The 27,122-nt window shown below is 40.4% G+C and overlaps 5 protein-coding genes across 5 annotated transcripts in view; 2 read left to right on the plus strand and 3 right to left on the minus strand.

Moving 5' to 3' along the window:
• LOC130992384 (T-complex protein 1 subunit beta-like) overlaps positions 1-27,122 on the plus strand; it is a 629,300-nt gene that overhangs the window by 359,756 nt on the left and 242,422 nt on the right. The window lies entirely within an intron of this gene.
• LOC130992096 (cellulose synthase A catalytic subunit 2 [UDP-forming]-like) lies at positions 11,427-17,481 on the plus strand. The gene is made up of 14 exons (XM_057916589.1): positions 11,427-12,008; positions 12,442-12,637; positions 12,719-12,930; positions 13,015-13,117; positions 13,201-13,381; positions 13,731-13,997; positions 14,082-14,427; positions 14,539-14,676; positions 14,755-14,880; positions 14,960-15,172; positions 15,288-15,561; positions 15,703-15,899; positions 15,969-16,319; positions 16,412-17,481. Exons 1-14 carry the CDS (start codon positions 11,928-11,930, stop codon positions 16,991-16,993), a joined length of 3,267 nt encoding a protein of 1,088 aa, XP_057772572.1. The 5' UTR covers positions 11,427-11,927; the 3' UTR covers positions 16,994-17,481.
• LOC130992232 (putative receptor-like protein kinase At3g47110) lies at positions 19,553-21,881 on the minus strand. Its single transcript, XM_057916787.1, has 2 exons — positions 20,205-21,881; positions 19,553-20,130 (listed from the first exon to the last, which is right to left on the minus strand). The coding sequence occupies exons 1-2, from the start codon at positions 21,739-21,741 to the stop codon at positions 19,742-19,744; spliced, it is 1,926 nt and encodes a 641-aa protein (XP_057772770.1). The 5' UTR covers positions 21,742-21,881; the 3' UTR covers positions 19,553-19,741.
• Positions 21,858-23,018, minus strand: LOC130992951 (putative receptor-like protein kinase At3g47110). Its single transcript, XM_057917677.1, has one exon. It carries the CDS (start codon positions 22,926-22,928, stop codon positions 21,858-21,860), a length of 1,071 nt encoding a protein of 356 aa, XP_057773660.1. The 5' UTR covers positions 22,929-23,018.
• Positions 23,259-26,470, minus strand: LOC131009979 (uncharacterized). The gene is made up of 2 exons (XM_057937376.1): positions 26,383-26,470; positions 23,259-26,074 (listed from the first exon to the last, which is right to left on the minus strand). The coding sequence occupies exons 1-2, from the start codon at positions 26,468-26,470 to the stop codon at positions 24,459-24,461; spliced, it is 1,704 nt and encodes a 567-aa protein (XP_057793359.1). The 3' UTR covers positions 23,259-24,458.

Here is a 27,122-nt window from a genome sequence, read left to right on the forward strand (position 1 = left end):
CTCTCTCCAAAATCTGGAGATAGAAACCGGTCGCTTTATAAGCGATCTCAGATGGAACAATCGAGTCCTCGTTACCAACTTACGACGAGGAGAAGATATCGAGCTGATTCGTGATATCATCGCGAGCATCCAAGGTTATCATGAGCAACTCATGAGAATGGTCGCTGCCAGAAGGGCCATTGAACAAAGGAGAGACGAGGCCCATTGGTCACACGATTGATGGAACCAAAAGACAAAGCAGGAGTAGTCTACCCAGGCTACCAAAAGATCGAGCCAAGCTCTTCCGACAACGTCAACTTGCGGGAGATCCAAAAGACGGTGGAATATTATGGCGTCAAGCTATACGATCTACCGATGGAGCTGAGCAGAATATCACTCAAACAGGAGGAAATATTATCCCTCTTGCGTGATATCCAGAGAAGAATGGAGGAGATCGAAAGGCGAAAATCATGTTCCGGGAAAATTCGGAATCAATGGTCCAAAGACCCGACGTCTACATCTCTATTCGATGCAAAACCCAAGGAGTTGCAGCCGGAGGATATAATCCGAATCATGAAAGGCAAATATCATGAATAGCCTTGACAGAATCGGATTAGAAGATCTACAAGAGTTAGCAGAATCTTTTGCTAACCTCAACATGGTTGATCTAAAGATGAACCAAGGAGATGAAGGCCCCAAAATTGAGCCTCAAGAAGAAGAATCGTCAGGAAAAGGGTCAGCCCAAGACGAGGCAAGCCAGTTCCAACGAACCCGAAGACGGAGGCCTCAGATGCAGGATACTCCTGTAGGAAAGGTCACACTAGAACCAGTCCATCCATATGGATTGATCCTCAACCTCGACGAAGCCAGTTTCAAAGAATGGGGGGGTCTCATCGACGAATGGGCTTCATCATTAAAAGTCGTGATTGCCACAATCGATTACGACAAAAAAAGAATTTGCCAGAGTCTTCGAAGCCAGTTTGGCAGGAATGACAAAACAATACTGGGACAGACTTGAGGTTCCAGTAAGGGAATAAATGTTTAGTAACACATCCCTGTATGACATCATCAAGGAGATTACTAAGCAGATTAAAATCCATTTCTTGGGAATGGGTTTTTTCGAAGGATCCGCGGAGGAGAAGCGCAAGAAATATCAACAGGCACTTTACAATCTGAGATTGATGGTGCTAGAGCCAAAAGCTCTCAACGAATTTCTGCGCCTTTATACCCTATATATCCATATGGGGGAAGTGGAAGAACAGAAGGCCATGGACCTCTTTTTCCCAAAGTTTCCAAGTCCATGGAGGGAGATGCTCATCAATGAGTATGTTTCACCAGGAAAATATCCACTTGACAGTGCTTCAAGAAGGATGTCTTATGTTCACAAGAAGCTGTCCGAATGGTGCCAAAAGGCGGCGGACCAGAGGAATCTCAAGAGATTGAGGAGACTCAACAAGAGATCCCCATTGATGTGCGACAACATTGATCTTCCAACAGAGATTGGTGCTGAGTTGCTGTATCAAAGGAGGAGCCGAAAGAAACATAGGTACCAACCCTATGAAAGAAAGTCCAGAAGGAGTTCTTGGAAGCCAAGAACTATGTGGACCAGACAGAAGGCACGCTCCTACAAGTCAGGCCAACGGAGCGGACCATCCAGAAACCGATTCTCAAATCAAAAGAGAATCCCGGCCAGAAAAACTTTCAGGCGCACTCAAGCCAAAGCAAATGAAAGTTTCAAGGATTGCAACTGCTGGACGTGTGGTGCAAAGGGGCATATCTCTACAAATTGCCCAGACAACAAGATGAGGAAATTCGAATCCACACCGGATATCGAAGACGCCATCTACCACCAGGATTTGATACCTGTGTATCAATTCGAAAATATATCCTCTGATGAGAGTATATATGAACAAGAAGAGGTCTTTAGTTCTGAGGATTCGGAGATGACCGATGAATCAACCGGAGAAGAGTCAGACTAAAGAGGAACGAGAAGTCCACCACACTCAGAAGGAGGATCAGAATGGATTTACCAGCCATTTTCTGATTCCACAAAAAGAAGTAGCCAAGGCAGCCCCTCCAAACCGAGTGGAAATTCCCCAAGTCAGGGAAATCGACATCGATGTGGGAGACAAACCGGTGCTGAGCCATACCCAGAGTCTCAGACTGGGAGCACCAAGGCTATCATTCCAAGGAAATAGGCTAATTCCAGGGCCTATAACAAGGAGTTTCTCTCATTCCTATGAGAGAAGGGCGATCCAGGAAACACCAGTTCCAGACATAAGGGTCAAATTCAAATATCCCGAAGGATGGAGACAGGTTTCCACAAGAATTGATACAACAAGCATGGAAAACAAGTTTCCTTGCAGTATGTTGTATTATCTGGCGAATCCAGGCGACAACCGATACATCGGAACTCTGGAGGTTGGAGGTTTTGAAATTCAGACCGAAGGCCAAGCCGGACAAGAAACGGATGTCCTGATCTTAGGACGAAATTTCCTTGACAAATATAAACCATGGTCATGGAAAGCAGGAGGAATGGAGATCACCATTGGACGCCAAAGAGTGATGATCCAATGACTAGCCCATTCTCGATATACATCTCTGTAGGGATGTTATATGAGAAATACAAAGCAGAATATTTTGCTGCTTATGTGGATTCAGGAGCAGGAATCTGTACAGCAAAACGAGGAGTCTTTCCAGCAGAAGTGGAAGAAGATCTACCTCGAATTGCAGGAAGGGATTTCTCCAAGAAGATTTTGCTTCTATCAAAAGGAGTAAAACAAACGGAAATATTGATCGGCGGAGCAGGTCAGACACCTTGGTACAAGGTCAAGACTCCACCAATTTATTTCCATGATACCGGAGCAGATATATTATTTGGAAATAATTTTCTGCAAAGCTTTAAGAGGTACATACAGGACAATGAAGCCAGGAGGCTAGTGTTCACAACCAATTGTGACCACAAGATCATTGTGCAAAGGCTCAAAGGAGCTTTTCATCGTTCGATGCCAATCAATTTTCGCAGCAAGCGTGGTGATGATGGCAGACTCCGGAGACCCCAAATGAAGGATCAAAGGAGATTCGGAGAAGTTTTGCTCAAATGCAGAACTGAGGGATTTCCAAATCTCTCTGAAGAAGAAACTCAAATCCTCAAAGTATCCTTGATATCACACAAAGATATTAAGGAAGAAGAGCAGGTGTCCATTGCCGACGTCAAAAGGAGAATCCAGAAGTGTTACCACGAGGATCCTTTGGCATGGTGGGACAAGAACCAGCTCAGAGCAACCTTGAAAGTTAAAACTGGAAAGGAGCATGAGTTCGTTAGATTCAAACCTATCCTGATGAACCCTCAAGATCAACAGGATATGATGAGTATAATCAAGGAACACCTTGATTTAAAGCTTATTGAAGGAGGAAGATCACCCTACAGCAGTCCTGGATTTCTGGTGAGAAATCATGGGGAGATCAAGCGAGGAAAGCCAAGATTGGTCATTAATTATAAAGGAATTAATGACATTCTTGAGTTTGACGGATATTTCATCCCAAGCAGAGAACACCTTATCAACTGTATCAGAAGTGCAAAGGTATTCTCAAAATTTGATTGCAAATCAGGATTCTACCAGATTCGCATGGAGGAAGGGAGTAAGAAGTTCACAGCCTTCTCAACTCCACAAGGACATTATGTCTGGAATGTCATGCCAATGGGGTTGGCTAACGCGCCTCAGATATTCCAAAGGAAGATGGATAATCTCTTCAAAGATTATTCTTCGTTTATGTTTGTTTATATTGATGACATTCTCATTGCATCAAAGAACATTCATGAACATGTCAGGCATCTGGAGATCTTTGCGGATGTTTGTCAACAAGAAGGACTTGTGCTGTCTGAAAAGAAGGCAGTCATAGCTACCCAGAAGATGGAGTTTCTGGGAATTGAGATCGATGAATCTGGAATCATTCTACAAAATCATATTGTGGAAAAGGTCCAGAATTTTCCGGAGGATCTCAAGGAGAAGAAGCAGCTCCAAAGTTTTCTCGGAGTTGTCAATTTTGCAGGGATGTTTATCAAAAACCTTGCAGAACATAGAAAGGTCTTCAGTCCACTACTGAAGAAAGATGTTCCATTTATCTGGAAGGAAGAACATCGGGAGGGTATGAAGAAGTTAAAAGAGATTTGCAAGAATCTCCCGAAACTTTCAATACCACAAGACGAGGATGACTTGGTCCTCTACACAGATGCGAGTGATTCATGGTGGGCAGCAGTGCTCACAAAGATCACCCCTTATGGAGAAGAACCTTGCAGATACTGTAGCGGTCTTTTCTCCAACGACGAGGCTGTGCGATGGCACATAAACGAAAAAGAGTTTTTTGCAGTCAGGAAGGCGTTCAAAAAATGGCCGCTATTCTTACTTGCTAAAAAATTTGTTTTGAAAGTAGATAACACTAACGTTAAAGCTTTCTTAACTAAAAAGATTGAATCTAAACCTGAAAAGGCTAGATTGATTAGATGGCAAGCAGAATGCCAATATTATGATTATGATATTGTCGTTTTGAAATCTGATCAGAATGTTCTTGCAGATTTCCTGACAAGGGATGGAGCTCCCTGAAGTGGAGGCCATCGAGGCAATACAGGGGCAGCTCTTTGAAAGCCTAGAGCTGCTACAACAAGAGTGGCACAAATGTGTGCTGCATACCAAACAGGCAGGAAAGATACAAGCGGCTGACGAAGCCAAAGTATCTAGCCAAATCGATATCTGCTTCATGAAGATGTTCAATCTTCAGGAAGCAACCAACAAGCCGCTCTTGCGCGCTGTCCGTGAAAATCGGGCTAAAGCAATGCTTTCCGTACAGGGCGGATTACCTGTAGCAGGGGATTCAAGTACCCCTAGCACAAGTCCTGAGACAACGGTTTCACAGCCAGACTCTCGAGGAAAAAATGTTGTTAAGGGGTCACACCCTGACTCAACATGTCAACCCTCCACCTCTGGGGTAAAAGAGGGAGAGATCAATCTTAGGCCCATGACAGGCCAAGTTAAGGTTGATACTGACTTTTTTGAAATTTCTCCTTCTTGGCAGATGTACCAGGACAGGTGGGAGAAACTTCTCACAAGGAAGGGCATTAATCCGGGAAATTGCCGGGTTGATGTTGCCGGAAAATATCCAAGGGTTTGGACGACTCCAGGAGCCAATCCAAACGATGTCAAGGAATGGTATGAGTTTGGGGCTTTGGCCTCAGTTTATACCACTGCCCCAGCCTTCACCGAAATCAAGGGTCTACCAAAATGGATCCAGAAAACGGTGTTCGACACATGGGAGAACAACGAGTCCCTCAAAAGGGGAGATGTTCTGGAATTGTACTGTTTCAGTGCAGCACCAGAGCCAGTCGGAAAAGGAATCCGTGAAGCTTTCCACTTTATTAAGCTTCGGAGACCTGATACGGGAGCCCTTAACAGGATCAAAGTTCCCGACTTCCAGGCCGCAATCGTCTCAACATTCACGGAGGATCAAATCTCCACTAGACGAGCATGGGGTCTATGGGTCTGTCTCACAGAGATGGACAAAATGAAATCCAGATTCAAGTTCTATCAAAGCTCGGATCTGGGAACGTTCCTGGTTAATACCATGACAGGAACAACAACTCCTTTTGCCGAAGAATCCTTCGAGAAGAAACGGCAAATGATTTGGAAAAACAGGATTGCGGGGAGCCAGGAGACTCGTCGCAAGTTCTGCAATATGGCTCATCTTGGCCAATGGAGCGACAAGATCTGCGATCAATGCTCATCGCAGAAGGAGCCAGAATTCGGCAAAGGATTCTTTCCAAAGCCGGATAAAAGGAGGTTCCGGTCTGATGAACATGATAAGCATCAGACTCCAAAGGGAATGACACCTCGGGCACCAAAAAAGTAAGGTGGCCGACAGAGCAGAGTGAATCATGTGATTCACAGCAAGGATCGCACCCACAAAAGAAACGACAAAAGTGGGTGGAATGACAAGAGGACCACTCAGCGCTCCAGGACAAATATGAGTGGAAAGAAAGCAGCCGGCCCCTACCAGCATTATCACAAAGCGATAAAGCAAGGGCCCAGCGCATGTGACAACACCAACAAGTGTCGGCAATAATGGCCAACAAAAGAAGGTGGCTGTCAATTTCAAGCAAGCTGGCCACGAAGATAGCATCCGAGGCCAACCACCAAGCAATAATAGAGGGTATCAGACCTCTATAAAATCACAAGTGCTGGAGAGAAGAAGGCATCGGAAAATTCACAACATTTTCACACACCACTTTCTCTATCTAGAATTTATCTTTTGTAATTTTAAATTTTGTTTTCAAAGTTTTCGTTTTAAGTTTTAGTTTTTTTTATTTTTATGTACACAAGAATTAGCTACTATGAGTAGCTAAACAAGTTAGTCTCCTCCCTTAGGGAGATTATTATGAAATAAAATAAATATTTTATAATTCCTCTTTTAACGATTTGATTTTAGCCCAATTTCCGGTTTAGTAAAAATATTTTCTTTCCATTTATCCACAAAAATATTTAACGACGAGACACAGTGAAGGAGGGTTGCAACCATCTCTTGCGAGTGCGTGGTTGGACGAGGGCTAAGGAAGCAAGAAGTCCGTAAAACGCGATAAAACTCCTGAAGGTGACCACTCGACGAAAGGTATACTGTGGATTTTGGTTTTGAATTATTTTGAAGTTGTACGGAAGCATGTTGGGCCATATTATGTTTAATGCATGTTTTATAGAAATTTATCTAAGGAATTTCTGGCTAATTTTGAATTTTGTATGGGGTTTTGTTTTATTGAAAAGATTGTTGGGGTTAATTTGATATTTGGAAAATTTGTTGAGGACCACTTGTCTTTTTGTCCTATTATGAAGGCGCAGTACGCAGGGGTGTAGGATAGACTCTTCCTATAAAATTACCCATTTATTTAAATGTATATATAAAAGATACCTATTTTTTCAAATCGCCAATTCGCCGTTCTATATCCAATTAAGTTACTCCCTCCGTCCCAATAAAAGTGGCCACTTTTTTTTGGGCACGGAGATTAAGAAATTGAGTGTTATATGTTTTAATAAAGTGTGGCCTACAATTGTTGACCAAATTAGTGAGTAATTGTTGACTTAATTAAAGTAATTTTGACATTTTTAGAAAGTGGCCTACAATTGTTGACCAAATTAGTGAGTAATTGTTGACTTAATTAAAGTAAACTTTTGCCATTTTTAGAAAGTAGCCACTTTTAATGGGACACCCAAAAAGGAAATGTGGCCACTTTTATTGGGACGGAGGGAGTATTTAATAGTATGGGTGAGCTAAAATAAGAACACTTTTAAGTGTACAAAATAGGAATAAATCATCTCCATTAGATCTTAGTTGATCTTGTCACTTGAAATTTGTCTAATCAGAACATAATTCGTAACAAAAGAACTTCGGATTCGTGCATAGAATATAATTCGTAATAAGAAAAACGTATGAATTGCAAGGGAAACAATTACGGATGATCTCCATATAATTTGATTTGGGTCATTAATTCACTATGATAAAATGGATAGGAAATTCGATTTTCTCCATAATAAACCCCGAACTTTTAGTTTTTCTCCATAAAATGTCCCACTATACAAAATTCGAAGACAAAAATATGACATAAAACTCCGAACTTTCAACGTTTTCCAACAATGTTAGTTCCTAATATGAGTTTTCCAACAATAACGGTCCCCAAAGTATTTCATTCGGCGAGATAAATCATCTTTTCGTCACCGAATTTTATATATCGGGACATTTTATGGAAAAAACTGAAACTTCGGGGTTTATTAGGAGAAAATGAAAGTTCAGAACATTTTATGCAAACCTCTGAAAATTTGGAACATAAAACACTATTAACCATTTGGTATATACATTCACAAAGTGGGGTAGTTTAGAAAACCTCTCAAAAAAAAAAATTGCAAGTGTTCTTTAATATTTTTGTCTTGCAAAATGAAAAAAAAATACACTATAAAATTAAGATTTCATATATTTCCAAAATAAAATTTAATTTATTTCAAAATTATACGAGATTTCATGTATTTTGATAAGAATAATTCATTTATACTTCAAGAAATAAAAATCTTAGTTATTTTCTATTGAGATTTTTATATAATAAATGAATTTTAAAAAAATTCACATTTGTCAGTAATAATTTTGTAGGTATTAAAATACAAAAATATATTACTCCCTCCGTCCACGAAATGAGTACTCATATTTCCTTTTTGGTCCGTCCACCAAATGAGTACCCATTTCCTTTTTTGGTAAGTGTACCCCACACATCCCACTCACAATAAAAGTGGGTCCCTTATTCCACTCACACACACTTAATCAATTTCTTAAAACCCGTGCCACCCCCAAATGGGTACTCATTTCGTGGACGGAGGGAGTATGTACGTTTGTAGACTTTGTAATATACTGGATTAATGTTTAACGTTAAATAACTAGGTTTAAATCCATCATATTATACGCATTTTGATATTTCTAATTAAAAAATTAATTAATCTTACTATAAGAAATTTATGATTAGAATACGAAAGACATAATTTTAAAATCGAGAAACCGCCTACTTCCTTTCGTCCTTTATTTTATTTTTTCCATTAGTAGCTTGGTCAAAACAAAGAAAAAAAAGGAAGATAAAGTGATGTTTCATGGCGATTTTTCAGTTTCACAACTGTAACCCTTTATTTATTTTTAGTTATCTGAAAAGAAATTTCAAGTTTCACATAATTTCCTTCTTTTTGTACACGATTTAGCTTGACCCTTACAATTTTGCTTTATGCAAAATAAAATTTGATCATTATATCCATCGTTCTTTTTTTTATTATTTTTTTTATAAGGATTACGTTATTATCTCAAATATTGTAACTACCAGAAAGTAAGACACTACCCGAATTTCTAATCTGATATTTATTCCGTAAATAAATAAAACAAGCCCAAATTCATTGTTTCCCTCTTGCAATGAGTTTTTTTCTGTTTTATATATTACTACTATAATTTAGGGGGGTGTATTCGTTGTGGAATTTAATGGATTTCTATGGATTTTAAAAGTCTGGGTGTATTCGTTCAAGACTTTTAAAAGTCTACAGAAATCTGGGTGTATTCGTTCAAGACTTTTAAAAGTCCATATAAATCTGGGTGTATTCGTTTCAGACTTTTTAAAATCCATACAAATATAGGTGTATTCGTTATTCCATTGATTTCAAATCCGGAATGACTTTCATGGATTTCATCCAAAAAATACACACGACGAAATCAGGCCAAGAACCACGAGAATTGAAATCCATGGAGTTTTGAGCGAGCGCTGAGTTTCAGCGCCCGCGGCCAAGAAGCCAGCGAGCGCCGGAACTCCAGCGCTCGCTGGGTTTGATCTTTACTCTCATCAATATCCAGCGCTCGCTGGGTTTGATCTTTACTCTCATCAATATCTACAGGCTCCGGCAAAACTTCTTGGTTTTGAGTTGGTCCCACTTTGAGAGGAGAAGAGTTTTCATGTCCAGCGGCAGCGCGACCAAAGCACACAAAGGAGGCGCACCCGCGGACAAGCCGATTCTTCCCAAGTTCAAAAATGATGTTTCACTCGCTGATTTCAGTTTCACAGGGCCAAAGATTATGTAGGAATATGTTCTAGCTGATGTAGGAGATGAGGTACGATTTAACAAGGAAACCTAGGTTGACATCAACGCACTTCTTTTTTCTGGTTAAGCTGCAATTTTGTTTTCTTTTTGCAGTGGTTTGCTTTTAGAATCAAGTTTCTTTGTTCATAGTTTGAGAGAGAATTGATCCCTGTGCAAAATTAAATTCTCAACTCGAGTTCTTTCTAAATTACTTCTCCCAGATTCTTGATTAGAACAATAAACAGTAGAACAATACAACTCATGTATCAAAGCTCTGCAAATTCCGGTGGGTTGCAAATGCTGAACAAAATCAAAACCAAAATTTACATGGTCAATTAAACTCAACTGGTAAGCTACTCAAATTTTAACTCGATTTGATTGATTAATAAAAAAAAACTAACAAGCAAAGATGCAAAAAGAATATGAAAGAAAATATACATGATGCCAACTGGTACTGGCTCCACGGTGCTACTCTCATGAGTTCCCCCTCGTTTTTCTGACCCAACAGAAGAAGAGTCAATCCCTTACTATATCCAGAAGCTGAAGAAGAGAAAAAGCCGCCTCGCTGGAACCCAGCGCTAGCTGGGTTTCCAGAACTCGCTGGATTCCCAGCGCTCGCTGGGTTTCCAGCGGTGCTGGGACTCAGCGGGCATTGGCATCATGGATTTCAATTCCAGAATTATCCCCTAAATTCTTCGAAAATCAGTGAAAATCGGGGTGAAATCCAACCACGAATTCTTTGAAAGTCGTATGGAATCTATGTGAATTCCATGGAATTTAAATTCCATGGACTTTTTAAAGTCTGTGGAAATCCACAACGAATACACCCCCCTTAATACTGTACTCTGTGTTTTAAGCTAAAATGTTACAGTTGTCTCCCATGCATACAAATATGGTTATGTTATGTACAGTATTATACTACTTTATTACAATAAATAAGTTCTATCAACTTCAAATATATTCATTCATAAAAAAAATACTTTAAATATATTCATAAAAAATTATAAAATACTAAAACAATAAGTTTTTTTCTCTAACACTCCATGGAGCACCAAAATCGTGTAAGAAAGGAACACAAATTACATCAACAATCGTCATCAAACTTTTATAAGAGATCCTCAATTTCAAATATCGATATTTACATTCCATTAATTAGATTCCAAGTGTATATATTTTACCACTATTAACACTACATTTTAAAAGGTGTTAATTAGCTGTAAATTAATAGAATATTAATGAATTTTATTTTTTCAGATTAAGTTGAAATTAACGTGACATCAAAAGTTTAAAAAACTTAAACTTAAAAATTATAGTATCACATCTAAAAATTTCAATTCCATGTCAATCAAAATAGTTATAATAGATAAATAAAGGAAACGAATATAATCACAAGAAACGATCTAAAACCCAAAGAAAATCTCAAGCTGAAATATCCGGTTATTCCTTTTACTATTATTTTTCTTTGGAAAACAACAAAAAGGCAACAAAATCACCTAAATACCCCTTCTCCCAATCTCAAGCGCCGCCGCCACCGCGGCGGAATCGCGACCTCTACACCACCGCCGCCGCCCCGGCCCACCCAGTATCTGGAGAAAAGAAACCTCTCTTTCTCACATTTTACAAAATTCTTTTACAGCTTCCGATCCAAACATCGATAATCTCTCTCACTTGTGCGTTACGCGTTGGACCTTCGATTGCTCTTTCTCTTTTATTACTACGACCACATTATTATCCCTCCCTCTCTCTCTTCTTTTTTCTTTAAAGAAATTATAAAGAATTTATAAAACAATGTTTTTTGTCTTTGTCGATCCCTTCTTCAACCACCGGTTGGGCATTTGATTCTCTGATCCACACAGTGATGCCCACAGCTCACAAACACTAAGATAAAATTACTAAAAGGGGGGAGAGACCCTTTATCTCTTAACTGGGGTTTCTCTCAAGGAAAGAATCAAGAGAGAGAAAGAAACCAAACCAATTAACCTCTCTCTCTCTCTCTCAAAAGTAAAACCCACATTTCCCCTTCACTGAATTTTAGAATAGTGTCGTCTCCGCAGACTGTTAATCCGTGGAATTTTTTTTCAGTTGAATTGTTTCCGCATTTTTGAGTTGATAGTTTATTGCCAAGGATTTTAATGTTGAAGAGAGGGAAGAAAAAGTAACAGTGGAAACCCCGTGCATTTCTTCCTTTAACGTGTGCAATGGGCGTTGCGCGAGGAACTCTCTCTCTTCGTTCTCTCTCTTGATATTGATTTTGAAGCGGTGCGAGTTGAGATAAGGGGAATTTTTTGGGGAAAATTCTTTTAAATTTGGATGGATACTAAAGGGAGGCTTGTTGCTGGCTCACACAACAGGAATGAGTTTGTGCTCATCAATGCTGATGAGATTGGAAGAGTGAGTGCTCAAATCCATATATGCTTCTCCATTGTTTATATATTCCATTAATTTCTCAATTGATTTTGGTTTTCAGTGTTGCATGAAGTATTGTTCAAGTTTGGAACTTTTTCTGTTTTCTTCATTAATTTCTTGAGGTTGACTGCCTTTTTGGTCTGGATTGAGTGGATTTATTGTTTGGTAGTTTGATAAAGGAAAATTTGTGCTGCTTTGGGCAATTTAAGGCCTAAATAGTTTCCTTTAAAGTAAATTTTATTGCTCTTCAGTTTCATTGTTGCTTGTTTTTAGCCACCGACGGTTTCCCCTTTTGAATTTATGTGAGCTTGCTTATGAATCTCAGTGATTTCGATTTCAAGTTTGAACTAGGTTTTATTATTGAGAGCTTGTTTGATCTGATTCGAGGCCATGAAATCAATTTATTTGTTGTCGGTAGGTGACTTCTGTAAAGGAGTTGAGCGGGCAGATCTGCCAGATTTGTGGTGATGAGATTGAAGTAACTGTCGATGGGGAGCCGTTTATCGCCTGCAACGAATGTGCATTCCCCGTGTGTAGACCTTGTTATGAATATGAGAGAAGAGAGGGGAATCAAGCCTGTCCTCAGTGCAAAACACGATTCAAGCGCATCAAAGGTAAGGTGACGCCTTCCTGCTGTTTATGCTGCTTCGCAGGTCCTTTTGATGATAATGTAGTTGAGCTGCCCTAATTTTCAGGGAGTCCTCGAGTTGATGGAGATGAAGATGAGGATGAATTCGATGATTTGGATAATGAGTTCGAGTACAATGGCTATCCTCATCAGGTTGCCGAGGCAGCTCTCTCTGGCCGGCATCACATTGGCCGCACTGCTTCTGGAATCACTAATTCCTCAGAGTTGGATGCTTCAGCTGTTAACTCGGAGATTCCGCTTCTTACTTATGGTCAAGAGGTAGATTCCCAATCCCGATTTTGCTTTTGGCGTTTCTTTAACATCTGATTCAATTGTTTAAAGAAAATGTTCGTCTTGGTGAAGGATGACGCAATTTCAGCTGACAAGCACGCGCTTATTGTCCCGCCTTTTATGAGCCGTGGGAAACGAGTCCATCCTGTGCCATATACTGATTCCTCCATGACACGTGAGTTTGATTATTTTCTGGGTTTGCTGTGTAGTTGCTTTGTTGTTCTTTATCGGTGGTTAAATGTGCCTCCGACATTGTAGTGCCACCACGACCGATGGATCCTAAGAAGGACTTGGCAGTCTATGGTTATGGCACTGTTGCGTGGAAGGAGAGGATGGAGGAGTGGAAGAGAAAGCAGAACGAAAAACTTCAAGTGGTTAAGCACCAAGGAGATAAAGGTGGTTTAGACGGAGATGATTTTGACGATCCTGATCTTCCCAAGTAGGTCCATTCTCTCTGTTGCCTTCTTTGTATGCTGTATTTTGAGACTCGGTGGATGTTTAATAGTTATTTTCGTAGTATCTACGGTATGACTAAGCTAATTGTTAAGTTTATGAAACAACTATTCTGTACTTTCATGAAGTGTAATGGCGTTTGATGTTAAGTAGAATAAAAGCTTGTTGCTTCTAGGTCGATCTGTACCAAGCAAATAAAATCTATTACTAATGCTGTTAGTAGTCATTGCCAACAGAGAGTAGGAGATGAAGCACAGAGGATGTGCTTGAATATATTGTGGTGAAGGAAATTAATCCACGGTATGATTTCCTAATTTTTTGTAAATATGTTGCAGGATGGATGAAGGCAGGCAACCGCTCTCGAGGAAGCTACCAATACCTTCAAGCAAGATAAATCCTTACAGAATGGTCATTCTGCTTCGGATTGTTATTCTTGGACTGTTCTTTCACTATAGAATTCTTAACCCTGTCAATGACGCCTACGGGTTGTGGCTAACGTCAATTATATGCGAGATATGGTTTGCTGTATCATGGATATTTGACCAGTTCCCAAAGTGGTCCCCCATTAAGCGAGAGACGTACCTGGATAGGCTCTCACTGAGGTATATACTTCTCTGTTCCGTCTACTCTCAATATGCTCGTCCATGATTGTATTCTGAGCTTCTGCATGTTTGATTTACTAACAGGTATGAAAAAGAAGGAAAACCCTCAGAGCTAGCTTCTGTGGACATATTTGTTAGTACGGTGGACCCAATGAAGGAACCTCCGCTTATTACTGCAAACACAGTTCTATCAATTCTTGCTGTGGATTACCCAATCGACAAGGTTGCGTGCTATGTCTCTGATGATGGTGCTGCTATGCTTACTTTTGAAGCTCTTTCTGAGACCTCTGAGTTTGCCAGGAAATGGGTCCCATTCTGCAAAAAATTTAAAATCGAGCCTCGGGCTCCTGAATGGTACTTTGCTCAAAAGGTTGACTACTTGAGAGACAAAGTAGAACCGACATTCGTGAGGGAACGTCGTGCAATGAAGGTGCCACACCGCATATACTTTCTTTCTTGAATTTTTCCTTTCCTCTGTTATTATATATTGCATCAGTTTTGGATCTCAGCTTTCATGACTGATATCTTTATGCTAATGCAGAGAGAATATGAAGAGTTCAGAGTTCGAATAAATGCGTTGGTTGCCATGGCACAAAAGGTTCCCGAGGAGGGATGGACGATGCAAGATGGAACTCTGTGGCCCGGAAATAACGTCAGAGATCATCCTGGAATGATTCAGGTTGGTGAACATGTGCTTTGGTGCTATTCTGCTGTCAGAACATCCGTTGCTTGACTATCTATGTTCTCTGCACGACAGGTTTTCTTAGGTCAAAACGGTGTCCGTGATATTGAAGGGAACGAGTTGCCTCGCCTTATTTATGTTTCTCGTGAGAAGAGGCCTGGATATGATCATCACAAGAAAGCCGGTGCTATGAATTCTTTGGTAAACTCTTCTTCTCTATTTACTTGGAATTCCTGTTTGAGACAACCATCTAATATACAAATTTCTCGTTTGCTTCCAGATACGAGTGTCAGCTGTCATTTCAAATGCTCCTTACCTACTCAATGTCGATTGTGATCACTACATAAATAACAGCAAGGCCCTTAGGGAAGCTATGTGTTTCATGATGGATCCACAATCTGGAAAGAAGATATGCTATGTGCAATTTCCTCAAAGATTCGATGGAATTGATAGGCATGATCGATATTCGAATCGCAACGTTGTCTTTTTTGATGTATGTGGAGTTCGTTCTCAGAGTAAAGTTACAAGTCATCAGAGTGGTTTAGGCCTGTAATATGGCTTTGTTAATGACATTGTAAAAAGGCTAATACTATCTTAATTGCTAACAGATAAACATGAAGGGGCTCGATGGGATCCAAGGTCCAATTTATGTGGGAACTGGATGTGTCTTTCGGAGACAGGCCCTGTACGGATATGATGCCCCCAAGAAGGCGAAACCCCCTGGCAAAACATGCAATTGTTTGCCGAAGCTGTGTTGCTGCTGCTTTGGATCGAAAAGGAAGGGCAAGAAAGGGAAGTCAAAGGAGAGTAAGAAAAAGACTAAAAGCAAGGAACTTTCACCTCAGATTCATGCTCTGGAAAATATCGAGGAAGGAATCGAAGGTGAGAAAATAAAAACTTGAAAGAGTTCACCAATACTGAATTTCATATCTAGTTTTAGTAGAGATGAGTAGAGATAATGATAAATTATGTTTTTCATTTCATAATGACGTGCTCATTTCTTCTCCTCTTTTCTGCTGGCAGGAATCGACAGCGAAAAATCATCCCTCATGCCCCAGATCAAGTTTGAGAAGAAATTCGGGCAATCACCTGTTTTTATCGCCTCAACACTTTTAGAAAACGGTGGTGTTCCTCATGGAGCGTCATCTGCATCGCTCTTGAAAGAAGCTATCCATGTCATTAGCTGTGGTTATGAAGATAAAACAGAATGGGGAAAAGAGGTTTGTATACTTATCTGGTACCTTTTCGTTGACTTGAAGCATAAATTCTAACCATTCTATATTCACCAGGTTGGATGGATTTATGGTTCCGTTACGGAGGATATCTTGACTGGGTTTAAGATGCACTGCCACGGCTGGCGATCAGTATACTGCATACCAAAAAGACCCGCATTCAAGGGGTCGGCTCCAATCAATCTTTCGGATCGTCTGCACCAGGTTCTTCGTTGGGCCTTGGGATCGGTGGAAATCCTCTTGAGTAGGCATTGCCCTATTTGGTATGGGTATGGCTGTGGTCTGAAACCGCTCGAGAGATTCTCATACATCAACTCGGTCGTCTATCCATTGACGTCGCTCCCCTTGATTGCTTATTGTACCTTGCCGGCTGTTTGCCTTATAACTGGGAAATTTATTGTCCCACAGGTGTGTTTCAGCGTGTCGAATTTGTTTAAACATTTATGATTCTTATCGGTTTTCCAAATTCCGGTGGTAACAGTATCTTTTACCTTCTGCAGATCAGCAACTATGCCAGTTTAGTTTTCATGGGCCTCTTTATATCCATCGCCGTAACAAGCATACTGGAGATGCAGTGGGGAGGAGTCGGGATCGATGACTTGTGGAGAAATGAGCAGTTTTGGGTGATCGGTGGTTGCTCATCGCACTTCTTCGCCTTACTCCAAGGTCTGCTCAAAGTCTTGGCTGGTGTGAACACAAACTTCACCGTCACCTCGAAAGCAGCCGATGATGGAGAGTTTTCAGACCTCTACCTTTTCAAGTGGACGTCTCTATTGATCCCTCCTCTGACTCTATTGATCCTCAACATCATCGGAGTCGTGGTTGGGGTCTCGAACGCCATAAACAACGGGTACGAGTCGTGGGGGCCTCTATTTGGCCGGCTGTTCTTTGCCATTTGGGTGATTGTCCATCTATACCCTTTCCTCAAAGGTTTCATGGGGAAACAAGACCGGGTCCCCACCATTATCCTCGTGTGGTCTATCCTCCTCGCTTCCATCTTCTCGTTGTTGTGGGTCCGCATCAACCCATTCCTGTCAAGAGGTGGGGTCGTTTTGGAAGTTTGTGGCTTGGATTGTGACTAGACACCGAGTGGCTTTCACTTCATGCGTAGAAAAAAGGTTGTGTGGGACATACAAGACAAGAAAGATCTCAAGTCTCGGAGTAGAGATGATCGACCTCAGTTTATCCCTCGAATCATTTTTGGTAGAAGCAACCGGAAAGGCTACTCTACTCGTCTGTAGATACAAAAAACAAGGTGCGTCCGCGCTCATTTTGTTACATCGTCGTGCAAAGTTTCGTTTATTCTTTGGATTAGTTTGTGCTCTGTCTTCCTACAAGAAAACATGATTTTGTTTCTCATAATTTATATTCCCTTCTTAATAAGGAGGCTTATACAGTTGATTTTTTTTAACCGTTGGAAGGCTCCGAGGATTGCTATTTATCGAACTAAGATTTCTGGTTTTTTTTTATACCTTGATAGATAGATGTGTATGTGATCAATGATATGAACAGAACAATATATTCTTCATTGAGTTTTTAATGTTATTGTTGGAAACAGTTGTTTGCTTCATGTTTGTTTGAGATGTGTTTGCACATGGAAACTTTTCTTGGTTATTACATGAATTCCCAGAAATTGTGTATGATGGCATTTTAAAGTAAATTCATATATTGATGTAGTGACGAATTTCAGTTACTACATAAGTTAAGTTCCATAGAGAATTACAAATAAGTAGAGAATGGAGAAACATTGAACATGTTTTATTGAACCTTTGGGGTTTTTGGGGTTCGAACTTTGGATATGTTCAACACAATTACTGTTGAACACTAAATGAACAAACGCTGACCGTTAGATTAGATAAGATCAATAGATTATATAAGATCAACGCATGAGATTTGGTTTCTGTTCTTTGAATATATACTGTTCTCCATTGAACTTTCTTCTATATATATATCTAAAGTTAAGGACAAACATAAAATAATACTCATCTTGAATAAATGGAAATTTGTGATTTTTCAAGTTATTAAATTTATATATCACGCGTGGAAATCCAATTGCACTTTATGATGCTGAAAATCACTAATGGACTAAGCACCGTCACTAAATCTATTTATAAGGCGTGAATAATGTATTAATTGAAATTTTAGCTGACACTATAACTAACGGGGTGTATTCAATAAAGAATTTAAAAGATTTTGTTTTCTTTATAATTTATAGATTGTGGTAATTCTAGGGAGGGCAACGGGCCGGATCTGGGCCGAATCTGGACCGGGTCTGGCCAATACCATATTCAGATCCGTTTTTATATACCAGATCCAGATCCGTGGATCTGAAAATTTTGAATCCAGATCCAGATCCGTCAGATCCGCGGGTCCAGATCCATGGATCTACTATTTTTAAATTAAATTAAAAAAATTTCATAAAATCAACAGCGTCTAATTTTCATCATGAAAAATATAACACAAAATATTTTTATCTAATTAGTTTTAGTTTTTATTCTTTTGAATATAATTTATTTATTATTTTTAATTTAGTTAATATTATTAGTAAACTAAATATAAAATATAAAAAATATATATAAAATAAAACGGATCCACGGGTTGGATCTGGGCAGGATCCGGATCTAAAATTTCAAGATCCAGATCCAGATCCGTTTTCAAAACTGAGATCCAGATCCAGATCCAGATCCGTTTTCAAAACTGAGATCCAGATCTAGATCCAGATCCGTCGGGTCCAAAAAATTGAGATCCAGATCCGTAAAAGACCGGGTCCACGATCCACTGCCATCCCTAGGTAATTCCATGGATTATCTTAATTCTATGTAGAGTTTAACAGATTCTATTAGATTAATTTATCTTTATTCTCATAGATTTTAAAGAATTGTACACTCCAAAGTAGAGACCACATTAAACAATGATTTCTACACACAAAATGTTGAATTCACGATACGGTCCATCAATGCCATCAGATGTCAAAGCGGCAAAGCCTTCCGGTAGACATCAATCAAGCTGTTGAACTGCCCACTTTGTATATACTGCTCGCTTGCATCTAGCTCCATCAATTGAGTTCATTTGTCAATGAAAAGATAGATGAAACGAATGGGTTAATAGAACACAAAATATAACAAAACAAAAACCCAATGTCACAAAAAAAAAATAATAATAATAATAAAAAATAATAGAAACCATTTTCTGTAACCAACTAACCATGTTGAAATGGTTAGAAAATAATAGTCAACTGAAAACAATAGAGCGTGTCTATTGTTTGATTATTGATATCAACTTCATATTTAGGAGCATTAGAGGGGGAGGAAGAAAAAGAATCTTGATAGAATGCTACTTAAAAAAATCAATTGAAAACAATTTAAATCTTAAGAAAGATGTATTGGTCAATATAAACAAAGAGCGATATTATTACATTTGAACCAAAACCTTCTTCTTTGATTGTTCTTGAGAAACATTCACCGATGCCTCCATATGGTTTAGATAATTTACCCATTTCATCTTGGTTTTGTATCAAAAGATTCTGTTGCAACAGCCGCCGCAGGACTCCACAAACAGAACGAGTTTGTAGATGAGTTTGGAGAGATGCACAATGATTTCTGGAGGAGTTTTATATTTATATTAGGCCTTAAGAATCCAATAAAATTCATGATATATTAGAATCCTACAAATTTTCAATATCACCAGATTCGATGGATATTTAAGAGTTATAATTGAAGATTTTTTAAAATCCGAATTAAATACATCCCCTAAGTCTACACCTAATATAACACATGGGGCTATCATTCCACACTCGGAGGCGTGGATCCGATGTGGCATCCCCGACGATATCATCGCCCGTTTGCAACACAGTCTCTGATGGACTGCAACCTACCAACCGCATCAGAAATGGTCATCCTCTCCTTGGCCGAGTCGACCGAGCAAGCAACTCCAACGTTAAGAACCTCAAACACTAACTGTCTAAGCTTATGCTGTTCCATGAAGCTTTGATCTCCATCACCAATGCTGAATCTCACTGCATCTTCCATTTCTCTCAAGAGCCAAGGATCTACGACCTCCTTAGCTTCCTCGACCAGACAGTTCCCAACAAAGCTATGAATCCCAAATCCATCTCTGAACATCTCATCTGTTGGCCTTCTGCCACTGAACATCTCCAACAGCAGGATTCCGAAGCTGTACACATCACCACACGTTGTTGGCTCGCCTCCAAACCCGTATTCTGCGATGCAGAGGACATGAATCAGCCGTCAAAACAAAAGAGTTTTTGCTATAGCTGGATTTGAGTGGCAGTACCTGGAGCAGTGTAGCCAATGGTGCCTCTGATCAGGCTAGAACTCTGTTGATGTGTTGTAGCTTTAGTGAGGAATCTTGCAAGCCCGAAATCGCCCACGTGCCCGACTAGGTCATCGTCTAGTAGGACGTTGCTCGGCTTGATGTCACAATGGATGATAGGCTCTGCACATTGCTGGTGCAGATAATCAACTGCACATGCAACATCTATGGCAATGCTGACCCTCTGAGCTAGGCCTAGTCTCCTGGCTCGCCCTCGTCTCTGATCCTCTTCGTCTGGATCCGGGTGCAGCCAGTCGTCGAGGCTGCCATTAGGCATGAACTCATAAACCAAGGCCTTGAAGTCATTCCCCTGCAGATCAAAGCCGGAGCAAGCCGTGACTACTTTGACAAGATTCCGGTGCCTGATGTTTCTCAACGCCTCACACTCAGCTACGAAGCTTCTCACAGCTCCACGCTGCGAAAGGTTCAACACTTTCACCGCAACGAGCTTCTCGTCTTCTCCAAGAGCTCCTCTGTACACTGCTCCGTAGCTGCCAGCACCGAGTAAGCTCTCCTCTGAAAATCCGCCCGTGGCTTGGGAGAGCGTCTGGTACGACACTTGCAGCAGAGTATTGGCAAATGGATTAGACGGAGGCGGAGGCCTCCTTCTCTTCAGACAAAAGAAGACAAGAGCACCACCAACAATGACAGCTAATGCTAATGTAGTAGAGATCATCACTATCTTCAACTTCAAGTTCGACTTCTTGTGGTGTTTGAGATTGCATTTTGGTAGTCTGAGCTCAGGCACGCCTCCGCAGAGCTTAGGGTTCCCGGCTACTGAAACTGCGCTTGCATTATTGAACACGCCACCTTGAGGCAACGCGCCTTCAAGATCATTGAACGAGAGGTTCAAGGCTAACAAGGTGAACTCTGCCAAGTACTCTGGGACGAGGCCATCAAATCTGTTGCGCGAAAGGTCTAGAACTCGAAGGCCCCTCAATGCGCTGAGGCTTGAAGGGATATTCCCTCGGAGGGAATTCCCTTGCAAGTCGAGGAACTCCAGCTTCACGCAGCCACCAACGCTGTTAGGCACACTGCCAACGAGTCCGTTTCTTGAAACATTGAAGTACTCGAGATTCTTCAGGCTTCCAATCTCTGCAGGAAGAGTGCTGTTCAGCTGGTTTTGAGAAAGATCCATGCTTCTCAATGAGGGAATGCTCACAACTTCTTTAGGTAGAGAACCAGTCAAACCGTTCCGAGATAGATTCAACTCCAACAGCTTCTGGCAATTCCCAATACTTGATGGTATAAAACTGCCAAGATTGTTGTAAGAGAGATACATATAAAGCAGAAGGCTCAAATTTCCAATAGTAGAGGGGATTCTGCTCGAGAAATCGTTGCCAGACAAGTCCAAGAACTGCAGATTTCGAAGGCGTCCTATGCTAGAAGGGATCATGCCTAAGAATCTGTTATTGTTCACCCTTAGATCCTGCAGCTCGACAAACTTCCCCATGTCGTCTGGAATAGTGCCGGAGATCTGATTCTGGCTCAAGAACATCCTTGAAATGGTGGTGGAGAGGTTCCAAAATGCAGGAGGCAGCACCCCACCAAAGCTGTTTCCATCTAGGCCTAAACTAGCTAAGTTTGTAGCGTTCTTCAATGAGGCGACGAAGCTCAAATCCTCTGCTCCTCCCCTCCCCAAAAGATTCCCAACAACGTGAGCTTATTCAGCTTCATGAAGCTAGGCACCTCCCCTGTGAACTGATTGTATCCAACATGTATGTATCCCAAGCTCGTAGCGTTTGAGAACGAGGGCGGGATCGAGCCTTGTAGCATGTTTATACCCACGCTGAAGAACTCAAGATTGGGGAAAACAATGCCTAAGTTGGAAGGCAGAGAGCCCCTGATCTGGTTGGCTGCAAGATCAAAGACTGTAATCTTGGAGAGGTTGAAAACTGAGGGTGGGATCAGCCCTGCGATCATGTTCTCTCCAAATGCAAGAAGCTGCAGCCTCGAGAGGCGGCCCAAAGAGGCGGGGAGGCCGCCTGCAAGACCGTTTGAGCCGCAGTATAGCCTCACGAGGGAAGACAGGTTGCCTAGAGTGGTAGGGATGGAGCCACTGAAGGCGTTCCTGCTGATCGCGAGCAGCTCGAGCCTGGAGAGGGAGCCGAGCTCCAATGGCAGCGCGCCGCCTAATCTGTTGTAGGAGACTACGAGGGAGAGGAGATTGCTGCAGTTTGATAGGCTGGCAGGGAGCTCGCCCTCAAACAAGTTGTTGCTGAGTGAGATGTGTTGGATTCTGGTGAGGCGGCCGAGCTCGGGGGGGAGGCTGCCGGCGTAGGAGTTGTTGTTGAGGTTCAAGAATCTGAGGAAGCTGAGGTTTCCGACGTGGGGGGAGATGGAGCCGGAGAGGGTGAGGTTGGCCAGGTTAAGTCCGGTGACTCGCCGGCGCGTGGTGCTGCAAGTGATGCCGCGCCATCTGCAGAAGGGGAGGGATGAGTTCCATGAGCTCAGGGAGCTTGAAGGGTCGTTGGTCGCCGTCTTGAACGCGAGGAGGGCCTCGTGATCGGTGTCGTTGCTCGAGAAGCTCGCCGTGAGAGGGAGGGAGCAAAGGGAGATGAAGAGTAGGACAAGAATGTGATTTAACATTATTGCAACTACGTTGTTTTCGGTGATGCGTTGCCGAAGCATGCAAGGTAGGGTTAAATATGATGAAGTTGAAGGGGAACCAAGATGGGAGAACATTAAGTTTGGTTATTTATTCATCACCTTCTTTTTCTTCTTCCCTCTTTTTTTTTTTTTGGTTGGAAGTGGAAACGCGATTTATGTGGTAAAGTCAAAACTGAGGGAAATTCCTTCAAGTCAAGAAGGCGTTTGTTTGACTATGTAAATTTATGCGTCTACTGATATTCTGCGAAACCTCGCAAAAAAGGAGGAAGTTTCTACCCCCCTCTCCCGACATCGGATCAAGCAACAAGATACTTTTTCATGCGGAGGTAAACAAAGGAAAAGTAAAAGGGCAGGGGGAGGTCCGGAAAGCGGTAAGAGAGTTCCGGTCCGGATTTCAACCTTTCTGATCGTGACTTTGAAGAGAAAGAAGTGGGACATAACGGATTGTTCCTTGAATTTGCTCGGGTAAATTCTATGCTGCGCAATTGAGGAAGGTGCGCATCTACGTCTACCCTTAATTTTATACTATATCGGTTCCGGTTCGAGTGATGTACACGCGATTTTAAACAGTTGGCAACGAAAATATATCAAATTTCTCCATTAAATACACCATGGTGAACGCCTTCAAATCCACCACCATTGGTGATTACTACACCTTCGTTGTGTCATCAAGCATCGTTGTTTGAGTCATTAATCGCATGTGTTTATTTTTTCTCTAATATAGCACCATTTTTTCGTCCAACAACAGTTACTCCCGGCGCCGAGTTGCTACCACCATCGAGGAACAAAACAATTAGTCCAACCTTTGCAAATAAAAAAAAGTTCAGTGCTCTACTTTCTAGCAACCCATTTTAGCTTCATTTTTCATAGATATACATCTTCATCCTCCATCCCTCTAAAATCTTGTTTCGTTTTCTCTTTTCTTCTTAATTCTCCCTTAAGAGGGAATGAATGGCGTGGATAAGACTTATCTTCATCTCCTGATTCAATTCTTTCTACTTTCACGCGATGGTGCTCTCTTAAGAGGGGAAGGAATTGTGTCGACAAAGTTCTTGATCTTCTCAAACAATACTCATCTTGTTACTGTGACTTTGAATGGAGAGGAATGGAGAAATGCCAGATTTTTAGAGGAGAAAATACTTATTGTGGGTTGAGTTTTTGGAGAGAAACGAAGAGACAGGATACATTGATTTTCTGGAGAGATAAATGGAGACAAATGGTGCGTAGAAGATAAGCTAAAGAGGAGAGAAAATGAAAACCGGATGATAGCTTAATTAATTGAAAAAAAAAAACAAACAAAAAATGAAAAAGAAAAAAAATAAGGGATGCCAGCTCATTTGGCAATAAGTGTGCGTGTCTTTTAATGCTAATCACACTTGCAATCTTTATATTAGTAACTATGGAGTAGTAATAATTATTATCCGCGTATTAATTTTTTTTTATATAGCAAAAACTATACTATGATGTATACTAGTACGCCCACCCGTGCGATGCACGGCGAGCGTTATATTTGAACAACAATTTAAGTACGCAACATATAAACATTATACTTAACATTTAATGGTAATGAAAATATAACTTAAAAGAATTAAAAAAGACATTGTATCACACATTTTGGAATACTTCCCTATATACAACATTTGTTGTAGTAGTAGCATCATTTCTTCCATCTTCAGAAATTAAAATTTTAAGCCCTCTCCGACTTCGTACTCTTGATGCAGCAACATACAACTGGCCATGTGTGAAAACTGGTTTTGGCAAAAATAAACCAACATGAGAAAGCGACTGGCCTTGACTTTTGTTGATCGTCATTGCGTATGAGACAATTATAGGAAATTGTCGTCGCTCAAACTTGAAAGGCAATCTCGGATCAGCTGGAGTCAATGACATTCTTGGAATCAAAATTTTTTGGTCAGCATTTTCTCCTGTAAGAATTTTTGCTTCTAATACATGCCGACCAAGTCTTGTTATCATCAATCGAGTGCCATTGCATAATCCGTTAGCATGATCGATATTTCTCAACAACATTACCGGAGTTCCCACCTTCAAATAGATTTCATGATTTGGTACTCCTGAGCATTTGATACTATTTAAGAATTCTGGAGTGTGTAGCTGTTGCATCAAGTCAGTCGTTGAGTCAGATCTAGAAGTTGAATCTGAGCTTCTATATAGTTGGCCTTCACTCTTGTTCAAAGCAATCATGTACTGATTTATAGATTCAACTACATTAAGAGTCGGAGCAAGTATTGCTCGTTCTTGTAGATAAGTTGAATCTGCATTATCAGTAAAAGGTGATGGATAACTGGTGTTAACAATATGCTCAATCGGATTTCCTGACCATTTTATCAAAATATCATCGGGAATCTGAATGTTGGCATGACCATCATTTGAACCTCCAATTGTTCCGTCGCCTATACTCGCAATCCATTTAGAGAACTCTTCCAACTCCATAGCTTCATCGTTACAACCCATTTTTTGAAGTCTCATGTTTTTTGTCAACCGCAAAACCTTACAATATCTCCAAAGATATGAAGAATTTATTGTGGCAAAAACAATATCCTGTCGGCTTTCTTTTGGAATAACAGGTAATATTTGTCTGAAATCACCACCAAATACAATTGTTTTCCCTCCAAAAGGCGTGTATGCACTTGACGGATTGACAAAACGCATTATATCTCGTAGACTTCGATCTAAAGCTTCAAAACAAAACTTATGCATCATTGGCGCCTCATCCCAAATAATAAGTTTACACCTAATAATCAACTCTGCAAGTGGAGATCCTTGATGAATATTGCATGTGGAATCCTCATTAACGTTTATGGGAATTTTGAATCGTGAATGAGCGGTTCTCCCACCAGGTAATAACAGAGATGCAATACCACTTGAAGCAACATTTAAAACAATCTCTCCTTTTGATCTAAGAGCTGCAGAGAGTGTGTTCCATATGAAAGTTTTTCCCGTACCTCCATATCCATATATGAAAAACATTCCTCCAGAATTTGATTGTGCTGCACTCATAATAGTATCATACACACAACGTTGCTCGTCTGTAAGTTGAGTAATCAAAACTTTGTGTTCCTCTGTTAAAGCTCTTCTATCATACCTCAGTTCATCATTAATCAATGTATTTTCATCAAACTTGAAGTATTCCGAACTTGGATAAGGAATGCCTTCAAATTCTCGTAAACTCCTACCAAAACTTCTCAACAATTTCTCAATTTCTGCAAGTGCATAACACTTAATTTGATCTTCAGTCAACTGTAGTCCTACAAATCAAAACAATATAATTATATATATTTTTTTAATATTAAAGTTGAATATATACAAAGATATTTATGTGTACTTAGATAATAGATGTTACCTGGATGATGCAAAATTGTTCTCTGATTATATAAGATATCATCTGATAAATATGTCCAACATGCATTCCAAACTTGATTTACGCATCCAAAAGAATCTGACGACAATAATGTGACGAACAACTTTCGTAAAGAATGTGCAGATGCCCAACAACTTGCTTCAACTATACCATCAATGTACTCTTTGTCGTCATTTAACAATCCCAATGCATAGCAAGCTTCTTTGAATGAACCATGCACAACACCATTAACAGTCATTATGTCTTCATAACATGTAGGTCCACGTACTATGTTGAGTAAACATCTCAAATAATACATTTCGCCAGTACCAGGAGGCAGATAAAAAATTCTTCCAATTGAATACCTTTGTTTCCTTGGCACCCATTCTCTTCGCTTCCGATCTTGTTTCCAAACAAATTTTGTTGGAAATTCTGCATATGTAATTTTTTTCGCTTCAGGATATTTCTTGTTTGCCTCAAACCATCCTAAGAACATGCTCTCTCCAACTGTTGGTTTATTCAAAACCTCTTCAATTGTATCAGAGTCCTCAAATATTACATTTTGCTCATTTGGAAGATGAAAACTCAATCTTTCAACTGGTGGATCCCTGTACTGAATTTCAAATCCTAAAATTCGCCAAGCAGCTTCACATGGTGATATGTACCTGCAATCATAATACATGCTCACTTCATCCACATTCTTTCCCACTTGTCCATCATTTGTGCCCTTATAGAAAGATGCAGTGACACGATCATTTCCTTTGTTAATATACTTAAACAAATACTTGATGGATCGTGACTGATTACACCATTCAACATTTATGTGTGCTCCATATTTCATTAGAAGATACCGATTGTGTGGAACAACATATCTATTGTCCAAAGACACATCATTCTTCAGAATCGTCCTT

The sequence above is a fragment of the Salvia miltiorrhiza genome, chromosome 1 (genome assembly GCF_028751815.1).
Source record: "Salvia miltiorrhiza cultivar Shanhuang (shh) chromosome 1, IMPLAD_Smil_shh, whole genome shotgun sequence".
In the NCBI taxonomy this organism is placed as follows: domain Eukaryota; kingdom Viridiplantae; phylum Streptophyta; class Magnoliopsida; order Lamiales; family Lamiaceae; genus Salvia; species Salvia miltiorrhiza.